Source organism: Nanorana parkeri, unplaced genomic scaffold (genome assembly GCF_000935625.1).
Source record: "Nanorana parkeri isolate BGI_ZX_2015 unplaced genomic scaffold, ASM93562v1 scaffold713, whole genome shotgun sequence".
In the NCBI taxonomy this organism is placed as follows: domain Eukaryota; kingdom Metazoa; phylum Chordata; class Amphibia; order Anura; family Dicroglossidae; genus Nanorana; species Nanorana parkeri.
Window position 1 is genome coordinate 274,630 of NW_017306981.1, and position 24,521 is coordinate 299,150.

At 42.2% G+C, this 24,521-nt stretch overlaps 1 protein-coding gene across 6 annotated transcripts in view; it reads right to left on the minus strand.

Annotated features, from left to right (window-relative positions):
* TACC2 (transforming acidic coiled-coil containing protein 2) overlaps nt 1-24,521 on the minus strand; it is a 91,470-nt gene that overhangs the window by 16,584 nt on the left and 50,365 nt on the right. For 3 of the 6 annotated variants that reach the window (XM_018563965.1, XM_018563964.1, XM_018563968.1), the window contains exons 3-10: nt 21,027-22,203; nt 17,614-17,649; nt 13,197-13,257; nt 11,214-11,421; nt 10,352-10,413; nt 8,224-8,333; nt 7,911-8,061; nt 4,444-4,584 (exon numbers count right to left, since the gene is read on the minus strand). In XM_018563965.1, the coding sequence (XP_018419467.1) occupies nt 4,444-4,584; nt 7,911-8,061; nt 8,224-8,333; nt 10,352-10,413; nt 11,214-11,421; nt 13,197-13,257; nt 17,614-17,649; nt 21,027-22,203 (1,946 nt within the window). The remainder of the gene's footprint in view (nt 1-4,443; nt 4,585-7,910; nt 8,062-8,223; nt 8,334-10,351; nt 10,414-11,213; nt 11,422-13,196; nt 13,258-17,613; nt 17,650-21,026; nt 22,204-24,521) is intronic. The other 3 variants (XM_018563971.1, XM_018563966.1, XM_018563967.1) reach the window with 2 other exon arrangements.

Sequence of the window (24,521 nt, forward strand, 5' to 3'; positions counted from 1 at the left end):
TCATGAAGCTCAAAAGAATTCTGGCAGGATCAAAATGCATTTTTTTAAATGATCAAACAGGTATATGAAAAAAGCTTTCAGGGCTAGTCACACCAGCCCCAGTGCGTTCTGGCCCAATTCGGAGCCAGAATGCACTGGATCGTATCCCGGCAGGCTCACTGCGTTCTGGGGCGGGAGGGGGCGTGTTGGTGCATTGAAGTAAATTGCACCGCAACCACATCCCCCGGCCGCAGTGCGACCCTTATACGTATTTTAAAGAATATACTTGCCAAGATCCGGTGCATGTGGCCCTTCAGGAACTGTTTACATCCTGCTCCTGAGCAATAAAGCCCTAAAGAAGCCTATGGGGATCATCTCCATGTGTCTTCCAGCCGGGGGACAGAAATAGATGACCCCCATAGAAGTCTTTCTATGAAAGTGCACTGAATTCTTTAAAGGAAAACTATGAGGTGAGTGCTTTTCACTCACCTCATAGTTCTAGCCGACCTGTGACAATGAGACTGTCACAGGTCGGCTCAGTAGATCGGGAGGAAATTCTGACGACTGCAACTGTCAGAATACAAAAAGAAAGCCTGCAGATAGCAAAGAAGCTATTGCTTCCTGACACCTCCCTGAAAGTGCTTCTTTGGGATCCCTGGTATACTGTGGCGTCTCAGTATACCGCGAGCTTTAGCTCGCGGTATACTGAGCTTAGGGTGACGGGAGGACGCTAGTTTGTGTCCTCCCGTTACCCTAAGGAGAACTATGGGGAAAATTCTTAACCCCATAGTTCTCCTTTAAGCTAGATGAATGTAATTGGAGTTAGAATATGGGGCCTTCTATGATCAGTACATTATCTGCTATGGCAGGGGTAGGAAACCTTTCTTGGAACTAAAAGTCCCATAAGGCATCTTAAGATTCTGACAGTCACAGGCATGACTCCAAGAGGCAGATGTAGTTTCACCATAGCTGGAGTGCCAAGGTTGACTACTCGTGTGCTCGTGGGCAATAATATAGCAACATGTGAAGTAGTTCATAGAATAGCCTCCAGATGGGGCTGTTCATCTTTTCAAATGCTTATGAGACCATTTAGCGTTGTACTGCCGCCATTTCTAGTGTATGTACGCATTGTACTAGTAGAATGCACTCAAACTGAGATCATGATGTAAACATAATGAGAGGTTGCCTACTGTGAAAACTGAATGTCAAAACAATGGGTAAATCCAGAGATAAAGGCAGCTGAATTCATAGATGTAAATAAAGCTTAACCCCCCAAAAATTGCTGATTTGGAGGCTTTCTGTGGCAGAAGAGACCGTGTAAGTCTCTTCTGCTATAAAAACGTATTTCTACCCGTCAGCAATTTTTTTTCTGTACGCTGAGCCACGAATGCCAAGAAGTAACTCCCATGCATGCACGCAGGAGATATGCCAACGGGGCCCGGCCAATCAAACGGCCGAACACTGGAAACCTGGTAGAATACCAGGGAGCAGATGGGAGGAGCACGGCACTGGATCACTTTGGCAGGTAAGTCCTACGCATACTAATACATTATGGTCAAAAGCTCCAGGGTTTTTTTCTTTTTAATAATTGCTTTTACTTCGGCTTTAAAGTGGACCTTTACACTCAAAAATCAAATTCTACCAATGCATCTCTATATGTATGATGCTTAATAATCACATAGACATGTCAGGTGTACAATGCTGTGATTGTGAAATTCTTACACTTGCAGAGCATTCACTTCCTACTTTGAAAGGGCAAAATGACTTCAGATTGCCAAAGCATTGCATCCTGGGAAGGTTACATAAGCAGAAAGGCATTTTCCTCCCCTGAGATGATGTGTACAGTCACATGTGCCAATTTTCAAGAAGTAATAGGAGATCTAGTAACCTGCCCTTAACAAACACGGCCACTGTCAGAAGACTGGGGAAGAAAAGAGAAATAAGGAATGCAAAGAATACAAAGTCGGCAATTATCTAGAAGTATGTGTTTGTAGATTGTCATTACAAAACATTTCTAAAGGTGTTCGTTGTAATTTTAAAGATATGGGTAAAGGTCCGCTTTAATAGAACTTGAGCTGCTTATATCATTGGATCTTTTGATCATTTCTTAAAAAATGACCTTCACTAAAAGTAAAGCCTGCTTATGCATTTTTATCTCATGCTCAGTTTGAATTGCAGTTTTGTGACAGGTTATTTTTTGAGAACACTTATATTACCTATTATTTTGAGAACGCACCTATTTACCATTGTGTGTAAATGGCAAATCTAGGCATTACAAAGAAATGCTTTATGCAGCAGTATCATTTCTAATAAACTCCCCAGTGAACACGATAAACGTGGTGGCCAGCTCCAGTAATGTTTTTTGTCGTGACAGAATCAGCTGTAATTTATACTCTGTGTTAACTTCAAATCAGAAGGCTCAAGCCATGCCTAGCTCTTTAGTAGAATGCAAAATCCGAAATTTAGCATGCAAAAAACTAGGCAGTCCTGACAGCTAGGAGGTAGCAAAGCTAACATTTATGGTGCAATAAACCATTACTAGCTAATCATGCAGGACTCAAGGGTTTATATCAATTGTCCCAAAAGGCAGCCACACATGTCTCAATCTGATGGTACAATCACTGTAAAATGTCTAATATATATAATAATAACTTTGCACTAATAGGGCCTACTTGAACATTACAATCAATGTAAATCCAGGCACATACTCCCCGCTACGACAGTTGTAGGTAAATCGAAAGGAGATTGTGCAATCAGATGGCAATGTATGTGGCCAGCTTTATTGTGTCCAATTTCAATATTCAATGCATACTATCCATTTATTCTTATAGTTAATACTATTGGGCACAAGGTGCAGTGATAGAACATAGAGAAAATGGTGTGGGATCCAGGAACACACACATTGTCATAGGGATGCAGAGACCATTTCACTGCACACGCAGCCCAGATACCTCTGTATACTGGGACGACTGGGAAATGTTTCTGGCTAACTTCAGAGCCTCAACGCGCATGGCTTCAAACTCTAACTCCTCCTGCTCCAGTAACATGCCAGAGAAAAGCATTTGGTAAAAGGCTTAACAAAGAAAATATCTCACAAGAAGGAACATGAGGAACACAGGGACATCAGACAGAGAATTGCAGAAAATACAATTAAATAAAGGGGTAAGCAATTAAAAGAGGATCTGACATAAATAACACGTGCTAGCTGCTTCTGAGCCCTCTGGGTAGTAACATGGAGGAGTTTTCATACACCTACGTGTGAGTCTAAACGCTTGTTTATGTCAAAAGGGAAGCCTGGCTCTACCCTTAAAGCCCAACTCCAGGATTGAAAGAAAAAAAAAATCCTTGCAGTGGGATTAGGCCCCCCTCCAAATGGTTAAATGCTTGTTAACACTAGGGGGGTAGAGTAGGCGCCATATTACGTACCCTATTCCTCGATGAGGCAAGCTCTGTTGCGCTCCTCTTCTCCTTGATGCTACCGGCTGTGGGCCATCCTTTGGCGTCATCACGCACAATGAAGGACTAATGGTCCTGCATTATATGTGAGGAAGTAAGTGTGCGACCGCAGGCCACATTGCCTTAGAGAGGAGACTTTGTTGGACCATTGGCTCAGCCTGCTATATTAAGGAATGAGGTAAGTATTACACCCTGTTCATCTAACCCTTAGACGTAATAAGCATTTAACCCTGGCAGTTTTTCTTGTGCCCATAGTTGGGCTTTATGTATCCAAGCAGACTGTTTATCCATTAGTAAAATCAGGGGTAGGCAACCCTGGCACTCCAGCTGTTGTGGAACTACATGAGCCATGAGACATTGCAAGACTCATGGCTCCCAGAAGCAGAGATATTTTGGTAATTGTAGTTTCCCCAAAGCTCGACTGCCAAGGTTCCCTACACCTACCCTAACAGGATTTTTTAAAGTTTTTTTTTAAAGCACTGTGTATCATTAACAAATCCCATCTTTTTTTAAGTAAATACTTTTTTTTTCCACTCTGTTTGCATCTCAAAGCTGCTGTTCTTCTGCAGTCTCTTTGCGGCCTGTCTACATGAACTCCAGTGAAGGCTGCATGTTATTGCGCAATGCAACTTTCCTGATGTGGACAATGAAGGGAAGATTTTTTTAGTACTAAGCATATACAAATATTTTGTTTCAGGTTTTCTTTCACTTAAAAGGTTTGATCTGCAATGCCAGGTTTCCCCAGCAGGTGGTGCACCATGCAAAATAAGAAATCACATCTCTTAGTGCCTGCACTATATAGAGGTCCCTGAAGAGAGACTTTTTTCATTAACAAGCCTAAAAAGTTACAAGCAGCAGTTGAATTTTAATTTATGCCAGAAGATCCTCTACAGTGAAACACACGCAATGCTTCAGCTACTTTAATGGGAGTTACAGTTTAAACACAATCGAAAGGCCAAAACTTGTCTATCTGCATAATAGGCATTTTACAAGAGTAAAAAAACAAACCTGTAGTTTCTGTGCAAATGCTTGTGGGTTCTTCTCTGCTAGATCCGGTTCTAGGTAACTCAGCTGGTCACAGAGAGCATTGTGATGTGCAATCCGTGACAACAATGCTTCAGAAGCTACATATTCATCATCAGGAGAGCCCTGCAAGGAACCATGGATAGAAACTGATATGATCTACACTTGTGATCAAGACTGTACAATGCAAAACAAACATTAGTTAAACTGACACTAAACTCATGAGTTAAAACTAAAAAATGCATTCAAGTACCCTAACTATTAACAAAAATGTATGGGGGTTCCCCCTTTGCATCAAATTCCTCCCTTCAAATCAGAAGCCCCCATTCACATCAAAATTCCCCCTTTACATCAGTAGCCCTTCTTCACATCAGAATCATCCCTTTGACATTAGAAGCCCCACTTCACATCAGGAGCCCTCTTTACATCAGAGTCCCCCCCTTTAAATCAGAGTCCCCTTTCATATTAGAATCCCCCCTTTTACATCAGAGGCCTACCATTTTGAGGCACCCCGGTATGGCACGACACCCTGGTGGAGAAAGGCTGGACTAGACAACACCTCCCCCTATGTTATGGAAAAGAGCTTACAGTCATGTCCTAGAGTGACAATCCTCCAGAGATATAGTGAACTGAGTCAGTGTTGTCACCTTAGCACAGGAAGTGCATCATTGACAGGATCACCAGGTGAAAATAACAGGAAAAAAAAACTGTAAAGGGGAACCGCATCATTTTGTTCTGGGTTTATCCTGTTAAGTGTTGTGTTTTGAGTTCGTTTAGATACAATCACTTTTGTAAAAAAACAAAAGTGCAGTAATTGCTACTGTGTTTCACACACCCAAATAAGGCAGGTTCTCTTTAGGTGCATTTAAAGTGGAACTACAATCTCCTATCCCCTAACAGCCAAAGAAGGTGCCATCTTAGCCTGTATTTGGATTGCACTTGCTTTGGTGCTGCACATGTGATCAGCTGCAGACTGAGCCCCCCTCTGTGCGTGGCCAAGCGGTGGAGGATCGGTACATATCTATGATATGTACCGATCCTCTGTGCAAAACAAACACTGGAGCGATGAGCTGATCACTCCGGTGTTTGTAAATAACTGGGGACACATAGTACTATGCCTCACCGAGAACGGACTCCACTGCACGTCACTGGAGTGCAGCACACCTGATTGGTCCCAAGCCTTGCCCTCCCTCTCCTAGGCTGAGTACTGATATACATATTAAAAGAGACTGATACAGAGTCAATTCAGGAAGTCATTCAGGAATTACAGTATACTAGATGCATTTACAATTAATGCTTTTTAATAAATACATATCTACATTTATAGGTCTTTTTTTATCTGGATTGAGCTGGCTTTAAAGAAGAACTATGGGGTCAGTGTTTTTCCCCATAGTTCTCCTTAGGGTAACGGGAGGACACAAACTAGCGTCCTCCCGTTACCCTAAGCTCAATATACCGCGAGCTACAGCTCGCAGTATACTCAGACGCCGCAGCCAGAGCGGATCCCGACATAGACGTCGAGATCCGCCCAGCTGCGTGAGTGACAGCTGGCTCTGCCTATCTAGAGGCAGAGCCAGCTGTACTCGTCCCCTCCCCCGTCCGTTCCGCCAGTCAGCGCTGGCAGATCGGAGCAGGGATAGGGGAATCCAGCCCCTCCCCCTGTCACAGCAGAGAGCCGTGACAGGATCGAGAGGTGAGCAAACCCGGTATGTGTTCGCTCACCTCCCGATCTACTGAGCCGACCTGTGACAGTCTCATTGTCACAGGTAATTATCGTACGATCGCAGGATTTCCCGCGATTCTCGTACGAGAATCGAACAGTGTATGGGCACCTTTAAATGGTAGCCCACAGAACGGCAGGCTGCCCAGCATTTACTGTATATACAGTGTGTCAAATATTTCTGATTCTGTACAGCTGAGGATACTTTGTATACATGTGTGGGAATGTAATTTGTAGATCTTTCTTAAAAAGTAACTTTTCTGTTTTAGGTTTGGTGATCCTTTAAAAATGAACTTTTAATGGGAGACATACCTGTGTCAAAACCAAATTAATAGTTTTGACTTAGGTTCTGTTTTTAAATCACTAGATTCTGAAGGTTCTCATGAACAAATGTGGTTTATTTTAGCCTTATGTAAATTAAATACATATTGAGAAAACCGTTCCCAAGCAAATGCTAATGGTGCAGTGTTCTGTGAGTGAGCTCAGACCACAGGGAATAATTAACAAGAGCGCAGCACACACTATGACATATGATAGTGAAATGTGTTGAGAACTGGAATAACTGCATTTCATAAGCTTGAGAAAGAAATTGATAGGTGTCCAATAGAGAAAACGATAAACACAGGAAAAGCCAAAAAAGAATACGTGTCTCAGTAGCTGGGGTTAAACCAGTGAATAATCTTATTTATCTGGAAAATCTTGAATTTATTAGCAAAACTCCTGTTTGATTGACGGCTGTAATTTTCCATTGTAGTAAACATACATTATTTTTTTTGTTAAAGACAAGAAGCAACAATGTACTACATCATAATACAGTCAAAGTCAAAAAGGCTAGCTTTTGATTGGCTAGATCATTCAGATTCCGTTCAGACAGATCATTTCTCATTGCATTATGCACCACTAACCCTAAAACCAATTATATATTTGTAAGAATTGGCTAAAATTAGATTCACAATCTTGTAAGTAACAGTTTCCAAACCAGCATTGCAGGGTTTTTTTGCAGCATATTGTTCCGTTTCATACTCGATTCCATTTTAGACTAAAGATGGCTTCAAAGTCCCAAGCTGAAGTATTCCTTTCCATGTGAAAATTAGACAGGAAGTAGGCTTGGCTTGGAAGCGAGTGCTCCCTTATTTTCTACATTATTTTAAATGTTCTCACTTCTGATAAGTTCCTGAAACTCTCACATACTGTGTAAATCACATTAAAAACTATTTTACTGACAGACCAGCTTGCAGACTATGCTGTCCCTTATTAAACTCTATCACTACTCCAAACTGATATTTGAGATTTGAGGGTTGGCAAGTTCACATGCTCATTTCTTCTATCTTCCGTGAAAAATATCATCAGAATTCCAATTATTCCCAGCTGCTACTGCCATTACAAAGCCAAACAATGGCGTCACAATCTCCTAATCGATTCCCCAAATTGTAGGATAAACAAATAATTAAAGAATCAAACTGCAACGGTGATACTTCACAGCCTGTGAGTCAGTTGACAGCACAATTTCGTCACTTGAATCTTTTACAGTATTAGACAACAAGCAATTGAACCCAATTCATACTGAAAGATCAGTTTTGGGTAGAGATGGTTTATGTATTTGCACTATAGTGGGAAGCTCATAATCATGAAAAGCAGAGCCTAATCCTGGACCCCACTTTAGGTAAAGTGTTAAATATGTATTTTTGTATTTTGTAATAAGAACATTTGAATAAACATATTACTTCCTCACCAGTTCCATTTTTCCACTTCCAATCAGCTCTGGCTCATCCTCTTTGGGCCGTGACCTCTCCAAAGCTTGGCGGGTACTGTCCTGCATTATGGGTGGAGATCTGGAGAGGGGCAGCTGTCCGGAGCATATATTAGACTCCATGGTCTCAAAGCTTGATCGACAAAAAGATTACACATAATTAGGATATAAACACAACACATCTGACATTACCTCGGCAGCCTTGCACATCCTGCATAGAAGACCAGTTGGCTTCTCATTTGCAAAACAAATATGACTGCAACTGTACACCACAATGGGCTGCTGATCTACTTACTCCGTCGCTGGGGAGCAAGACTCTGAAAACTTGGCAGGAGATTTTCCTGGGCTGTCCTCTGATGCCTCAAACATGAGGTATAGAGACTGGGGCTGAGACACGTCCCGGAGCTGTGGAAACATTTCAACTAAGAATCAGACTGAGCCAAATTCTATAATATTCAAGCTGCTGTTACACACCAAACACACCCCTGAGTAATCCCTATGACTTCACTTATGTGTATGGCTATATTTTAATGACACACATTAATGTGCTGTTTCAAAGGAGATTCACAAGAGTTCAGCAATAAACACCTTGTTCATAATGCATGCGGGCAGATTTACAACATGGATGTATTTGTACTTCCTGTTTTTTTTATGGACACTGTATGTTCAAGGACATGTTTTATAATAATAATCTACACTCACCATGCTGGCATTATAGGGAATCAAATCACAGCTAAGTTCCATATAGGAAAACAGCAGATTTGCCTACCTGAATGTCATTAAAAACAGGACAATCACATGTCTTATTTATTTATAAGTGTCTTTTGATCTGCTCCAAATGTGATTAAAGGAGAACTATGAGGTGAGTGCTTTTCACTCACCTCATAGTTCTAACCAACCTGTGACAATGAGACTGTCACAGGTCGGCTCAGTAGATCGGGAGGTGAGCGAACACATACCAGGTTCGCTCAGCTCTTGATCCTGTCACGCCTCTCTGCCGTGACAGGGGAGGGGCAGGATTCCCCCCTCCCCGATCTGCCAGCGCTGACTGGTGGAACGGACGGGGGAGGGGGCGGGTACAGCTGGCTCTGCCTCTAGATAGGCAGAGCCAGCTGTCAGTCACGCAGCTGGGCGGATCCCGGCACAATTGTCGGGATCCGCTTCAGCTGCGGTGTCTCAGTATACCGCGAGCAGCAGCTCGCGGTATACTGCGGAGTCTCAGTATACCGCGAGCCACAGCTCGCGGTATACTGAGTCTAGGGTGCCGAGAGGACGCTAGTTTGTGTCCTCCCGTTACCCTAAGGAGAACTATGGGGAAAAGCCTGAACCCCATAGTTCTCCTTTAAATAAATGCACTGTGACTGTTGTAGTTAACGTACTTAACATACGTGTTAAAAAAGGTTTTTTTTAGGAGCGGGCTCCACTAAATTTGACTGCCCACTGCTTATCTGACATTTCCGGTTTTGGGCACCGGTTTTGGGCCAGAAGGAGCCCACATACTAAATGTGTAAGTAGCTTAGGGCTCTAACATGTTTTTTTTCACAGGAAAAGCAAGAGGGAGAGGGTATTACATTTTTAACCTTAGGTCTACTTTAAAAGGCATACGCTTGTCAGGAATCTACATGGCTCAAATATATACAGGGGACTGTGCCTACATGTTTGTTATTTTGGCTTTTCATCCTGGTGCTGTCATAATTTATTAGTCCATCCAGTTGCTAAAAGTCCTACTCAGGGTTTCACCAACCCCTTAAAACCTTCGAGTAGATTTACTTGTCTCATTGTGCTGGACCTACTCAGGGTTTCACCAACTCCTTAAAACCTTTGAGTAGATTTACTTGTCTCATTGTGCTGGAGCTTTGAGGCCACTTTATTAGACCAAAGATGTCATCCTCTGGCACAATCCATTCTCCACCCTTCTTCCAGCTCTCTCTACACTACTCTCGGTCACTCTCTGCCTTCCCCCTGGTTGTCTTTTGTTTTCCTGCCCCGTTTAACATCTACCTTTAGCTTCCACTGCTTTCTGCCCAACCCTCTGCTGTTTCTCTGTAGGCTGCTGAATCCCTATGAAAGCCCTCATGGTCATGCCAGCTATGGGAATGCACAGAGCTCACATTAACCTGCCTTTAGCATGTGTGCAGAGTTTCCTGGACAGTATAAATTGATCAGTATTTGGCTTTTACTCAAACTCTCAAACTGCAGTATAATACCTATCAATCATGTTTATTTATTTACCAGATTATGCCCATCTTTCAGACTTTGAGGAGTGAAGCTTAGAATATGATTTGGTTTTCACAAAATATGGTCAGATTTGAGGATTGGTTTAGATCACGGAGTGTTTAAAACATATTTTTTATACAACATTTCAGAAGCATGAAAATACTCCAAGTATTAACAAGTTTATGTATTAAATAAACTGGGCTTACCGGGGAGCACTTGCCGGTTTTCTCCATGTATTCAATGCTGTATGAGCTTCCATAATCTAGATCTGAGACAAACATAAATTATTCACGTTAAAAGAATTCATGTTAAAGAGTAGAAAATATAATGGGTAACCTCACTAAATATAAAACAGGATCTGGGGAATTTTCAAATTGCTTTAGGAGATTAGAAAATATTTTTTTCCCTGCACATGTACCTCAATTTATAATGTTATTTTGCCTTCCTCTGGATATGCGTTTTAGATAACATTGAGGGACATGTGACATGTGTCTTTTTTCAACCTCTTTATATTACTAATGCCCAAAGCAACCAACAAAATTGCACATTTAATTTCCCCCCCGCAGGACAGACAATATAATGTAATACTTGACAGATTTGCTGATGTAGTCCACAATTGATATGGTACAGGGTTGTATTAACATTTAAGTTTTTATATAATAGGCCTAGTCATTACTTTACTTACATGTACCAGGAAATCTAGCATATACAAGGAGCAGCTACCTCTGGCTCCTACTGTTATTTAAGTAAGGATGGCTATAATCCCAAAACTATTGGCTATCTTAAATGACATTAGTGGTTCATAAGGCTGGTACCAGTCTTCTGAAAGACTGACATGAGGCACTAAAGATCTTGCTGTGTTCAGCACTTGCACAGTAAAAGAGACTTTCCCCTATTCAAAGAAGACGGAACTCCTAGAAATCTTTACCGTAAAATCTAATTCAACCAACTTAGCCCTTAAATGTGTATGTCCAGAATGCATGCATATGCTGTAACAGCAAAGTGATTTGCAAGCTAATCATGGTGACATGCAGCAATATGTGTAGGGCAGTCTGTACATAGCAGTACCATCTGTGGATGAGTGAAACTGACTCTCATTGACAAAGCTGGTCAAGTCAGATGGTTGGGGATAGTCTTGTTTGTCTGGTTCCAAATCCACCGCCATGCAGGTCCATTTCTGGCTACCAACAGAAGAGGCTAGCTTCTCCTCATCAGTGGCGTGATCTTCAGAAGCTATCACAGGGGGAATGTCTGACTTGGAGAGTACTGTCAGGTCCTGCAGGGAGATGCAAGAGTTAAATAGTACAGGTTGGCTGCACGTAAACTGTAACTTCCCTTATCTGACAAGCCTAGCACCGCAATTTAAAGCAATTCAATAGGGATGCACCGATACCGATACTAGTATGGGTGCCGATACCGAGTATTTGGGTGAGTACTCGTACTCGCCCAAATGCTCCGATACCTAGCACGAGTACTTCCTGTATCAGTAAGCCGGGCAGCGCGTCATTCCATGCTGCCCGGTTTCCTGATTGGCCAGGAAACGGCTCCATGCTCTCTCGTCACTTGTGATGAGAGAGCATGGAGCCGACTTCCCGGCCAATCAGGAAGCCGGGTAGCGTGCAATGGTCCCGATTGGTCAGGAAGTTGGCAAATCCGGAAGCCAGCATTCTGATTGGCCGGGAAGCCGGCGTCATGTTCCCTCGTCATCTCATGAATCATAATATTAAGAAAGTGACCTTAAAGCATTAGTTTGTATTGCTTTAGAAAAAATGTGACCTGTCCCTTTAAGAAAAAGTATCGGTAATTGGTATCTGCAAGTACTTGATAAAAAGTATCGGTACTAGGGTTTAAAAAAGTGGTATCGGTGCATCCCTACAATTCAATAATACATTTCATAAACAGTAGTCAACAGCTATTATATTATTTTATGCCTGTACCATGTGTATAATTGAACTTTATCCATTTTTATATTTAGTTTTGGATAGAGATGGAAAGGATTAAAACTGTATAATCATGTTTTTATTGTTAACTGGATTCCCCAACCCCCCACCCCCTCCAGAACCATGAACGAAATGGATGTAAATCTCCCCAAAGAGGCACAGACAGCAATACACACCTAAAAGTGGCTCCAACCCTTCAACCAATCTCTAAAAAGAGAGGTCCTATAGGTCCTATTCTACAAACACAATTTACAAACTGCAGTTAAAAGTACAGAAAAATCAGGTATTTTAAATGATACCTGCATTGGTTTTTTCCCCCATAAATAATGTTTATCCACTTTTATTGTGCCTTTGAACTTGCTAGACAAATTAACTAGCCAATTCCCTAGCACAGCCCCTTCCCTCCTTGCATGTCACAGCCCCCTCCTCTTCTAGGAGTGTCTTATAACTATCTGTGCTGGCCCAGCTCCTCCCTTCACCTCCCTGCATAACCTTTTATGTAGCTACCAAGGGAATACTATAGTAAGGGCCGGATTTACTCTCTCTGCTGCTCCAATGCTAGGTTTCCTCAATGCGCCCCGCTGCATAGAAGTGATCTCGGCGACATCGCCTAGATCACTTGTGCAAAAGAAGCGGCGGCTTCCCTGATATACATTTAGCCCTGCTTGCCTAAATGTAGAAAACAACTACACGCCCGGCGCCTGGAACTGAATGTCCCGGGCATCAGGAGATAGGAATTCCACACTCCTGCTGCCCCTCTACTCCCTGCTGCCCCAAAGACGAGCCTTGGTGGAAATCCGGCCCTGACTACAGTGCATCACTTGAGTGACATCTCCAAGTCTGCTGGGGCTACTGACATCACATCCAAGATGGCAGCGCCCAGCAGCAGTCTCAGGGCTTTTGGATGTCTACACAAGAGAGGCTTTTACACATATACATAAAATATGTTAATGCCCATATATCTTTTGAGAAGATTTTCGCTGAAATGGTCTGGTAACAGGGTCTCTTTAACCTTTCAATGTAGTGATATATGAAGACATTTTATGATAGGGTACATATAGAACTTATAAACTACTCAAGAACATAATTCATGCATTTAATGCATACAAACCTCAGAGCCATTTTCAGTAACTGGAGAGCGTTTTGGTGACTTCTTCACCCTAAATGTGTCACTGAAAAAGGACAGAAAATATGTAATTACAAGAAATGGACAACTTCAATGGGAAATGTATGATCTCACAGCTTATTTAACCAATCATATCTACTGCTAAAGGCTTCATACAAATAACATGTTGTTTCATCATAGCCTTTAGCTACAATGTGACAGCATCACTAACACATCACATGTGGACAAAGCAGGGTGATAAACTGCATGTAGCTTGGGTTCCATGCCAGAAATCCATGTATCTTGATGAAGGTAAGATACATATGCTTTCAGACAAAATGACATGGATATTGCAACATTTAACTGGTTATAGTAAGAAATAAAATGAAAAACAGCATGCATTCAGAATGGCCTTCTCAGGAACCATCATATGCATTGTGCTGTTTGAATGTTTCTAGATAAATCCAATTTGATTAGGGAAAACTAATGGAGAATAGAGGCACTGGCCGTAGCAAACAACCTCCCTTTTTATGTTTTTGGTGTGCGTTAGATAATGAAAGATACCAGATTAGTTGTTCTACTTTCCTCAGCACAATTGTGCAAATTCTTAAAGCCCAATTGAACCCTCTTGATTTATTACTGCACTACAGTCAGGCTGCATATACAGTAATAAATATGCTGCTCTTTCACTTTTTTATCTGCTGAGTACTGCAGCAAGTGTTAAAATAGCCTGTGCTCCAGCATGTAGGAAAGTTTAACCACTGCTCTCACAGCGCAGAGATCTGACTCTCCAGTGGTCCAATGCCCCAGATTGAACACCGATTTAACCAACAGGCAGTGCTGTTGATTAGAGCAGTATTTAGGTGGGTGGGGTGTTGGACTGCGTAGTGTGTGAGAGCAGCGGTCCAACTCTCATACTTGCTGCAACACAGGCTTTTTTAACACTTTAGTACTCAAGAGATACAAAAGTTAAAGATCAGCATATATATTACTGTATATGCAGCCTGACTGCTTAATACATTAAAAGGGTTCATTTGCCCTTTGAAGCACAAATGCAAATCTCCCTGTGATACATTGCCTCTAGCACTGTTCCCCGTAGAAACGTTTCTCTGCTGCCAATCCTCTTCCAAGTTGAATAATGGTCAGAGTCATTCAACCCACTTTTTGTCAAAGTTGATATGGACACAGCAGCCTTGCCTCACAGTGCAATACTTAAACAGCAGAATAAGGCCGACCACTGTTGTAAGAAGAAGAGGAAGAAGACTGGAGGATGTCATGTGATTGGCCAAAAGGCCAACGAAGGAGAAAGTAATTTGTAAAAAAAAAAAGGTTTGGGCAAGTGTTTGTTCAAGCTTTTTTTTTTAAACTTGAACAAACAGGGGCGGGGCATTAAAGTTCACCGGATGCTTTAAACTGCATGGGCAATGCACAGGTTCACTATACAGTCAATATAAAGTCCAGGTCCTACTTTGTTGATAAATTTGGATAGCGTGGGGCAAAATGCATGTTGCCACTTGTGCCCCACTGGGGAGATAACCCCTTACTTTCTGTGCAGTTACTGACACACACAAAAAAGGAATCTCTCCAATGGCAACACACAGCAATATATCCACTTCTATAACAGAATAGTGAAGTGTTAGAACTTCTGTCTTCTCCTTTCCAGCCTGTGTCCCCTTTATGATGAGTTTCCCCTTAATTCCTGTGGGCTCAACAGAACAAAGACGTTAGGGAAAATATATCCCTAATGGAAACACAGACATACAATAAGAACCTGACGAAGGTCTAACCCTTCTCCACTTTATCCCAAAGAAAAATCTTTGAATGGAGTTTGGCCTTACATCTCCATGCACACATGTGCCTTACATGTTTTATTACTAGTGAGGGATCACTTGATCTAGAGGCCACATATACTGAGTTTATTTTCATTTTCAGTTAACCAGTAAATGAATATCACATCCATTACATTTTTGTCTGTCTGTCCAGCTGAAAAAACAGAACAGCTAGCTGTTGGTTGAAGCTGATAAATGAAGACTTCTGACAAAGATCAGAACCTTAGTAAATTGATTTTTAACCCGACACATGCATCCTATCTGCCAGATAGTACGTGTCAGATGATCTTCCCATAGAGGAAGTGTAGGAAGAAAACAACTTCTAGGTACCATCAGAGTAGAGTGGGAGGCAATTACTGTAATTGATCTATGGGTATCAAAAACAGCAGGGACCAGGTGAGTTTGTTCACTCCCCAAGAACAGATCATCACCTGACTGCATGGGAATAGTTATAGAGATGTTATGTAGTCTGTACGTCCTAAGGCCAGGCTCACACTGAGGCGGCATCGTTTCTGCGCGTTTGTACACACGTGTTCAGCGTGCGGGTATTTGCACTTTTATGCACGTTGTGCATATTTTTGATGCGCGTTTGTATGCGCGTACAGGAAGACGTGTGTTTTGACTGGCAGATTAAGAAGCATTGCAGCCAATGGACAAATGCTCAAGAAAATGTCTATGAAGTCTATGGAGCAAAAACATGCTGTTAACCGCCCAAAGAAGCTCATGTACCTTTTTGGGCCTTTGGTGTTTTCCTGTTGGCGTTTTGCTGCTCAGGTGTGAATAGCGGCAATTGAAAATCATGGGATTTCTGTTGGAAAAGCGCTTTTCCAACAGCTCAAAAACGCCTAGGTGTGAACAAGGCCTAAGGCTAGCCATAGTCCGCTCAAATCTTGTTCGATTTCTGCTGAATCAGCTGAAATTCCAGCCATGGTTGACCCTGACAGCACTACCCAGCTCCACAAAAGTTGATTTAAAAGTCAACTGAGCCAGGTAGAAAATTATTGTCCAAACAATGTCAGATACAGTCAATATTCAGCAGCTACTGTAGTCAGCTGTTGAATTCAAAAGTTGGTAATGAAGATTGCTCTATCCGGGCTCTTTAGCCTGGATGTGGGAATTAAATGATTTTTCTCTAGTTCAGCCCGCGTGGTAAATTATAGAAAAACTATAGTGAGCCTTACACACTGTCAGTCCATAGGTGACAACAATGCTTTTCCATAGATACCATACAGTAAATGTTGTCACCCTAGAACAGGAAGTGTGTTTCTGGCAGGATCACCAGATGGAAATAAATGAAAAAAACAAATGCAGGCACCACATCTAAGGACTGGTACGCTGCACTATATTAAAATGTTGTTCTTGGGTATGGCTACACTTCAAGCCACATGAATGAGAGAATGCCTTTAAGAAGAACTCCAGGAAAACTTTCTTAACCCTTGCAGTGGGGCTACCCCCACACTGCATAGGTCAAGTGCTCCTTTTTTTGTCTAGTGCTAAAATAAACAAAGTTATACTCTAGCCAGCTGTCACAACTCTCCCTCCGGGCCTTTCTCCTATTCCGCTGCAGTAGTGGAATTTTCCTCAGCATCCTCACGTCTATACATTGGCGGGGAATTTATCAAAACTGGGGCAGACAAAATCTGGAGCAGCTGTGCACTGCAACCAATCAGCATCTCTCTTCAGTCTGTTCAGTTAAGATTTGAAAATGAGAGAGAGAGGTGACGATTGGTCGCCATGCACGGCTGCTCCAGATTTTGGCTGCTCAAGTTTTGATAAATTCCATTCATTGTGTATAGACGTGGTAATTTACTGGACCTTCTAACGCTGCAGAGGAGGTAGAGAGACACTCCAGGGACCCGTTTAAAAACAAGCATCTCAGAGCATCAGGTGAGTATAACTTTTTTTTTTTTTAAACCAAGACAAAAACTAGCAGCATTTTTCCTGGAGTTCATCTTTAACATGTCACTAAGAATTCTATAGAGATGAAAGTGATGGAACAATAAGGAGAATAAGTATCAAATTCCCACCCTGGCACCTGAGTCAGTATTGGACATTCAGAGCACCCACCCTGCCACTAAGGTACTATATGCCTTAATAGTTGACCACTGGCATTCATTTACTCTTAGCTCCCCAAAAGCTACAATGCTCCTTCTACATATTTTATAGAGCTGCAACAACTAATTGACTAAATCGATAAAAATCGATTATGAGAATAGCTGGCAACTATTCTCATCACTGATTAGTGTGAGAGAGAGAGAGATTTTTTTTTATACAACCAATCGATTAGTTGAAAAAATATTCGGGTAACTAATCGATTATGAAAATAATCGTTAGCTGCAGCCCTAATATTTTATATTTGTTTTCCCAATAAAAACATATAAAGCAGCCAGCAAATGAGAACACCCAGCAATATACAGACTGTGAGCAATCACATATTCACCACATACAGCCAATATGTGGTGCAGCATAACATGCCACGACTGGCACAATGGAAAGATAATGGAAAGGAGACATGACCTCAAACATGCACAGTGAAAAAGCAGGAAGGATTACAAGACAGAGGCAAGGAATGTGGCTGAAGTGAAGTTACTTACAAGAGAGAACAGACAGACACGACATCTTCAACCATCCTATAGACACAGAGACAAAGAGACAGACAGACAGAAGGCTGCGTATGCTCTGTAATAAACATTCAGTGTGGCGCCGCTTGAGTAATGTACACACAAATACATAGTAACAGGAAGGAACTGCTCAGAAAACTAAAGCAAATCCTCCTACACTGGCGTGCCTGCTTAAATGTTAACTGGCTTGATGAATAATATATTCTAAGGAATATGTAAAAATGCTTAGTAAGCGCACAGAGAATAAAGCATAAAATTAGTCCAGGCTATATTTAAAGATTTTCCTTTTAATCCCATGCAGGAGAATGGGAGAGGTTGGGACAGCACTGCACGTCAGTCCGGCTCTATTTCCTTGCACAGTATTGTCAATCTATTACAGGAAGCATGCTGACAAGAGGAGAGAGCACAAGGAACAGAGTGATGACCACATCAGTGTGTTTATGCTTCCATTTTACACAGTCAGCAGGCTGCATACGAGTTGGTGACCACGGTGCTTAAAGCGGAATGTTAGGCAGATATACAAGACATGAATTAATGCAGCTCTGTATTCATCCTGTACTTATTTTAAAAGACAAATACACCTAGAAAAATTGAGATTTAGTAAGGGGGACTAAAATGGAAATTTAGTCCCCCTTAATTTCAGCCTGTAATAGAGAGTAAATGTTCAAAAAAATAATATAGAGGGTTTGATAGAATATGAGAGAGGGGTGATAAATAGTGATACTGTATTCACCCAGGAAACTCCGAAGACACGCAGGGGTCCCCTTCCATCTACAGGCTGTACTGGGGATGTAATTATGTCACTAGAGGGAGAAGGAAGTGAGCAAAGCTAAACACAGAGTAGACAGAGCCCCAAGAAACTCAAGGCTCAGACTCACCTCCTCCCTGCATGTCCCTGCAAAAGTACAAGGGGGAGCAGGGACATGGGAATACCAGGGACAGAGGGAGCAGTGGTGGAGTATGCACTGATAGGGTGGTGTTGGCTGGCATAGAGGTATGGTGTCTAGGGTGTTGGGGTGCAGTGAGGTTTAGAGGGGTGAATTTGTAGCGTTGTTGGGTGGCTTGGATGACATGGCTGTGTGGACCAACAGCGTGGGGAGAAGAACCCCGTAATGTGGGTAAGTGGGAGGTTGTGATGTGACCATGTTTCATATTAGACCCTGAACATGGGTGTATAACATAAAACGTGGTCAGAAAAGTAAACTTATCCTTTATTTATATTCACTATGTACATGTACCTCTTACAGCTGCAAGAATCCTCTATGTGAACAGGTAAACAACCCCCTACCCTGAAATCAGGATAATGGTCCTAATTCATCTTATTGGTTACTACAGGAAACAGTGAATGCTTCTTTAGCTTCCTCTCCTTTCCCAGCCTGGTAATTGAACAAGGAGCTGAAGCACAATGATGTGTTCACCCCTATGCTTGTGTCTATGTAAGCCTGTTCACTAACAGCGGCAAGCTAAGAAATAGAACCCCATTTGGTTCAACGTGCTGCCCTGTATTTGAACAGTGTGAAAATCTGTACAACAGATTTTTGGAAGCAAATATAAAGCCTGATTCAGGTATTAATACAAACATTTAAATTTATTTGTAATGAATGTGTGTTTTAATAACTGCCTCAAGATCCTTTTTTAATGCCTGCCTTAATTCAGAGCAAGTGATACAGCATGAAGGAAAATAACTGCTGCGGGTACACACTCGTCACTAATTCTGCTCTTCTACAAATATTTATACTCAGAAAATGGCTAATTCGTGCAACCACGTATAAAAATTTGTTCTGTAGGAAAAACTATACAGCTGTAAAATACAGCCAACATGGCAGGGGTTTATTTGTATTCTGCTACTTAGACAGTTGTGTATTATATTGCCTGTGGAAACGACAAGCACTGTATTCCAGAACAGTACAAAGCTTTGTATGAAGTGCCTGAAAACCCGGATTATTTATACTATCCTGTCTCTGCAGACTAGGGAATTAACCTACCGAACTCTTTGGCACAACACAAGACGGTGCCTTTTGATAGTCTATCTTATAGGAAATCTGTGTACTCTCTCAAGGCAAAACATGATTTCAATTACCTTTAACTAAACTTGTTTTTGAATTGTTTACGTTAGGATTTTCCTAGTTCCTGTATTGCTGAGAGTAAATAGGGAATGTAAGGAATATAAGCCAGAAAAATATTTTTTTTTATTGTTTTCTTTCTATACAGCATAATGCTGCATTTTGCTTAACGCCTATCTCCGGACCAAAAAAAAAACTACCCTTGCAGTGGTGCTACCTGCAGAGTTAATTGCTTGTATGTGCCTAAAGGCCAGGAAAAAGCAGTTTTATTTACCTGATCCCCACTCCTGCCAGCTACCTACATCCCTGCAGCCTCTTCTCCCCTTCACTCCGGTGGTCTAATGACTGCTGCCAACATCACATGTAATACAGGTTCCATAGATCTGAATTAGACATGAGGATGCAGAAGGACATTCCACCCATCAGAGAGGGGAGAGAGGAGAGCACTGACCATCAGAGGAGTCGGGATAATGTAAGTAAAAGTGCTCTACTTCAGTCCCTTAGTTAAAGGAGACCTATGAGGTGAGTGATTTCCACTCATCCTCATTAGGTAGAGCCGACCTGTGACAAAGAAGCTGTTACAGGTCAGCTCTATCGATCGAGAAGTGAGGAGAAACATGCACCGATCCGCTCACTTCCCGATCGTCTCCCTGCAGTGAGCGGTGACTGTCAGTCACCGCTCCCGGCAGGGATTCACCCCTCTTCAATACCAGTGCTGACTGGAGGAACGGACTGGGGAGGGGGCAGGCACAGCTGGCTCTTCCTCTAGATAGGCAGAGCCTGCTGTCACTTACGCAGCTGGGTGGATCTCGATAGTATTGTCGGCCTCCGTCCCGGTTGTGGCGCTCTCAGTATATTGCTGGCAATAGCCTGTGATATACTGAGCTTTGGGTCACGGGAGGAGGTTAGTATATGTCCTCCTGTGAACCTAAAGAGAACTATGGGGAAAAACACTTACCCCATAGTTCTCTTTTAACTCTTTATTTACTTGCAGACGGGCTTTAAGTAGAATGGACAGGCTGCATTGAATATGCTCTTGTTCCATATTACTGCTACCCCCTGTGAGTACAAAGTGCTCACCCCTCCTAAGATTGTTACAATGTATCATTGCCAGGTGCAGGATACATACCGTAGGATGTGAGCCTAGTATAGGACAGGTGTGGTCAGAATTGTTAACAAGTTGACACCAATGGATGAAACGCACATCTCTTTAAAAAAACAGGAACTGTGCTTAAAATTCAGGAATGGTTTGGCAATTTTAACTGGTGTTTTTATAGACATATATTATGTGTATAACACTCCTAGAGGACAGATGTGACTTACGTCTTTAAAGGAGGCTTCTTCTTCTTGGCTGGTTTATTGCTTTCTCCATTCTGTTCTGCATCATTTGTTGGTATTTCGAAGGAAGCTGGTGTTTTTGCAGGAGACTCTGATCTCTGGACAATGGGCTTGCATGGTTCAGGTAATTCCTGAATTGTAGATGGTGGATCCTGTAGTTTTACACTGGAAGAGAAGGGATTAAAGTTTGGATCATCCCAATTGTCCATATTATATGAATATGATCCTTTACCAATAGGAATATCATCCGGATCTGTAGAAATGGAACTGGGAGGTCCAGGTAGAGCATCGAGCTTTTCAACTGCCTTCTTAGGCTTGAGTTTCCGTAGAGGCATTTTGCCTGAGGGTTTTTTGCCTTTTCTTACAGGAGGCTGACCCTCCCGTGCCTCCTCAGAATAATCGAACTCCAGCCTCACTGATTGCCCAACCACTGTAGGGTTTTCTGGTACTTCAGGGCCTACTGGAGTCACCTCAAGTTTCTGGTGGGTAGGCAATGGTGGGGACACTCTTCCTGTTACTTGTAGAGGACAGGAGTCACTGACAGGCGCACTCGTGACGCTGCTCAGCTCAGGATCCACAGAGGTAACCTCTAAGGAAGAAACAGATGTTGTTTCTTGCTCTCTACCTGAAGGCAGCTCTGTATCTGTTGGAGGAGGTGATGGAGCAGATGTACCCTGTAGACTTTTGGGCTCTTCTGCTTCTTGTGGCCCTGTTGACAATGACTGAGTGTCCTTGGTGATAACAGCCTCTGTCTGATTCTTAGCGCTTGCTGCTTTTTTCTTTAGAGATGCAGGCCTTGCCTTCTTAGACCTGCGAAGAGTATTACCAGCACTCTCAGATCCTCCTTGACCACTCACCACATCATCAAGCTGGAAATCAGCAGCCTGCAAACTAAGTGAGCGGGACAAAGTGTTACGGCTAGTAGGCACGGAGTCCGTGGATTTGCGACGGGTTTTGGAGGAGGATTCTGAAGATGCAGAAATAACTTTTGCTGAAACGACGGCAGGAAAATCCAAGTTGTATGTACCACTACTTGCTATGGGCTTGTCTTCATCAAACACTACAGAAAATGAGCGAGAAGGCTGACGGAACGGTGAATCAGAAATATTCTCGGCAGGTGTCTCGTTAGGAGCTTGTGTGTTCTCCAAACTTTGCTCTGGAGCTGAACAAAGAGAAGACAATACGTTATTGATTCATTTCTGCCTTAGCTGAGGTTATTCATTTTTGCGGTCACCAGGTAAACAAAATGTTTTTTTATTCAAAGGGCTTTTAAATAAATTGAGAGTCTGGAAAGCAGAAAATGCAAATCTGGAGGCACTGAAAAAATTCTGCAACAGTACGTATTACGTACATTTATAAAAATAGTCCAAGAAAATGCGGAAGTGGTGGACTAGAACTTCTTGACCGCAGCTGGGGCCAATACCTGTATAATGGTGTGCCCTACAATTAGAGGATCCAGGAGCTCTCAAAATAATCCAAAGATGCCAGCTGGTACCAGCAAGTTCCCTTTCCTTTCCTGTGGATCTGCAACCACTTTACCAAGGCAAAGTGAGCCCCCAATTATACTTTAGGTCATAAATTGTACTATGTACAACTATGTACCCCCCCCCCCCCACACACACACACACACACACTGCAAGGGTTAACTGCTTATTTTGGTCTAGGGGCCGAAATAAAAAAAATGTATATGCATCTGATCCTTGATCCCACCTAGCTGCTAGACCAGTTCCGACAGCCTCTTCTCGCTTGGGCTCCAGCAGTCTAAGCTCTGCTGATGTAATCATGTCTAATGCAGGCCCATTCACTGGCATTAGATGTGAGGCTGCTGAGTGACATACCATAGCCAAAGTGGATGGTGAGAGAGGTAAGCACTCACCACTACAGGAACAAGGAACAGGTGAGTATATCTTCTCAAACCAAAACAAGCATTTAACCCTTGCAGTGCAGGGGTAGCCCCACTGTACAGGTTAACGTTTAAAATAACTGGAGTTCCTCTTTAAGCTAAATGACAAATGCTTTCACATGATGCCCTTCTATAATAGAGAATCACAGCATATCTATTCTCTGCTGAGCTGGATCAGTAACGCACAGACATGAATGGGTATCCACTCTTAAAAACACAGTGCACGTCAAATGTACAACGATGCCCATTCATATCTATGCTGAACTGATACGGCTCAGCAAGAGGTAAACCACTTCTCTTATTACTTTAAAGGGAACTATGGTTTTCTTTAAAAAAACAACAGTGAGGTCTGTTAGGGACTATCTGAACATGTTATGGATTAGGAGATGCTTATGAAGGACATTGCGCAGTAGGCCACATTGGTGAGGAAAACGAATGCGGCCGCTAGCTGCTAAGAAAATGATCCTTAGCATGGAAAACTATACTATTGACTACACAGTACCCAGGCAGGATGCAGGGTGTGCAAACAAGCCCCTGGACAGTGACGGCTGTCAAAGAGTACGGACGTCACCCTTAAGCGAGCCGCCCCAAAAGGAGATTGTCTCACTGCGAGTTTGGGTGCCTAACCTTGCAGATTTCATAATGACCAAAAGCGGGGTCCAACAGCTATCTTAAATACAAACTGCATGTGAATATCTATGCATATAAAGTTTGCGCATTTAAGAACATATGCATACAACGTGACTATTAAGCACATAACGACCTAAAGCTGTTACAAATGGAATTAAAAGGACACAAGGATTGTTTGCTATTTTTAACATCAGCATTCCACATATAAAGGCTCTGGTTTCTAGCTTTGACTTGCTGACCATCTTAACTCACTGCAAGTCCACCAGACAGAGCCTGTCTTCTTGAAAACAATGTATTAACACCTTCAATTTCCCTGGTAGCCATAAACCATGTGATTTTTGCCTAGGCTTTAGGTCACAAAAGAGACTTTGGATGAGGCTGTTTTGTAATTATGGAAAGCAAGAGGTAATTGTTCTTTGAGTCATTTTTTAATAAAGTGTTAGAAAAAAAAAGAAAAGGTATGCTCCCCAGCTGACATTCTTTAATATGCAGAAACACACAGCAAATATGTAGTCATGACAGATTAACAGCATAAGAGGATTACGAGCATGGCTATTGAGTGTCAGTATCATTTTTTTGCTATATACAGTATAATGCTAACTTGAAACATTAGAGCAGTACTGCACTGTAGCTGGACTATAAGCTTCAATTGGAGGTAGATTCCTATCAGATGTAGAGGTGGTTGTGATTAGCAAAACGTACTTTTTAACCTAAAGTAATACTGATTCATGTGAAATGTGAATTTTACAGATAGGTCCACCTAAATATGCATGATGTGAGAATGATCAATCTGTTATCCTAGCAGAGAATTAAGGTCAATATTTATTGTTCTACACCTTATCTAAGGCTGATTATTGATGTGTGTCTGGTATATACCTGGAAGTATTGAGATAGTCACCCGCACTCCAAGGTCAAACATGCTGCACCAGCATGTTTGACCTTGGAGT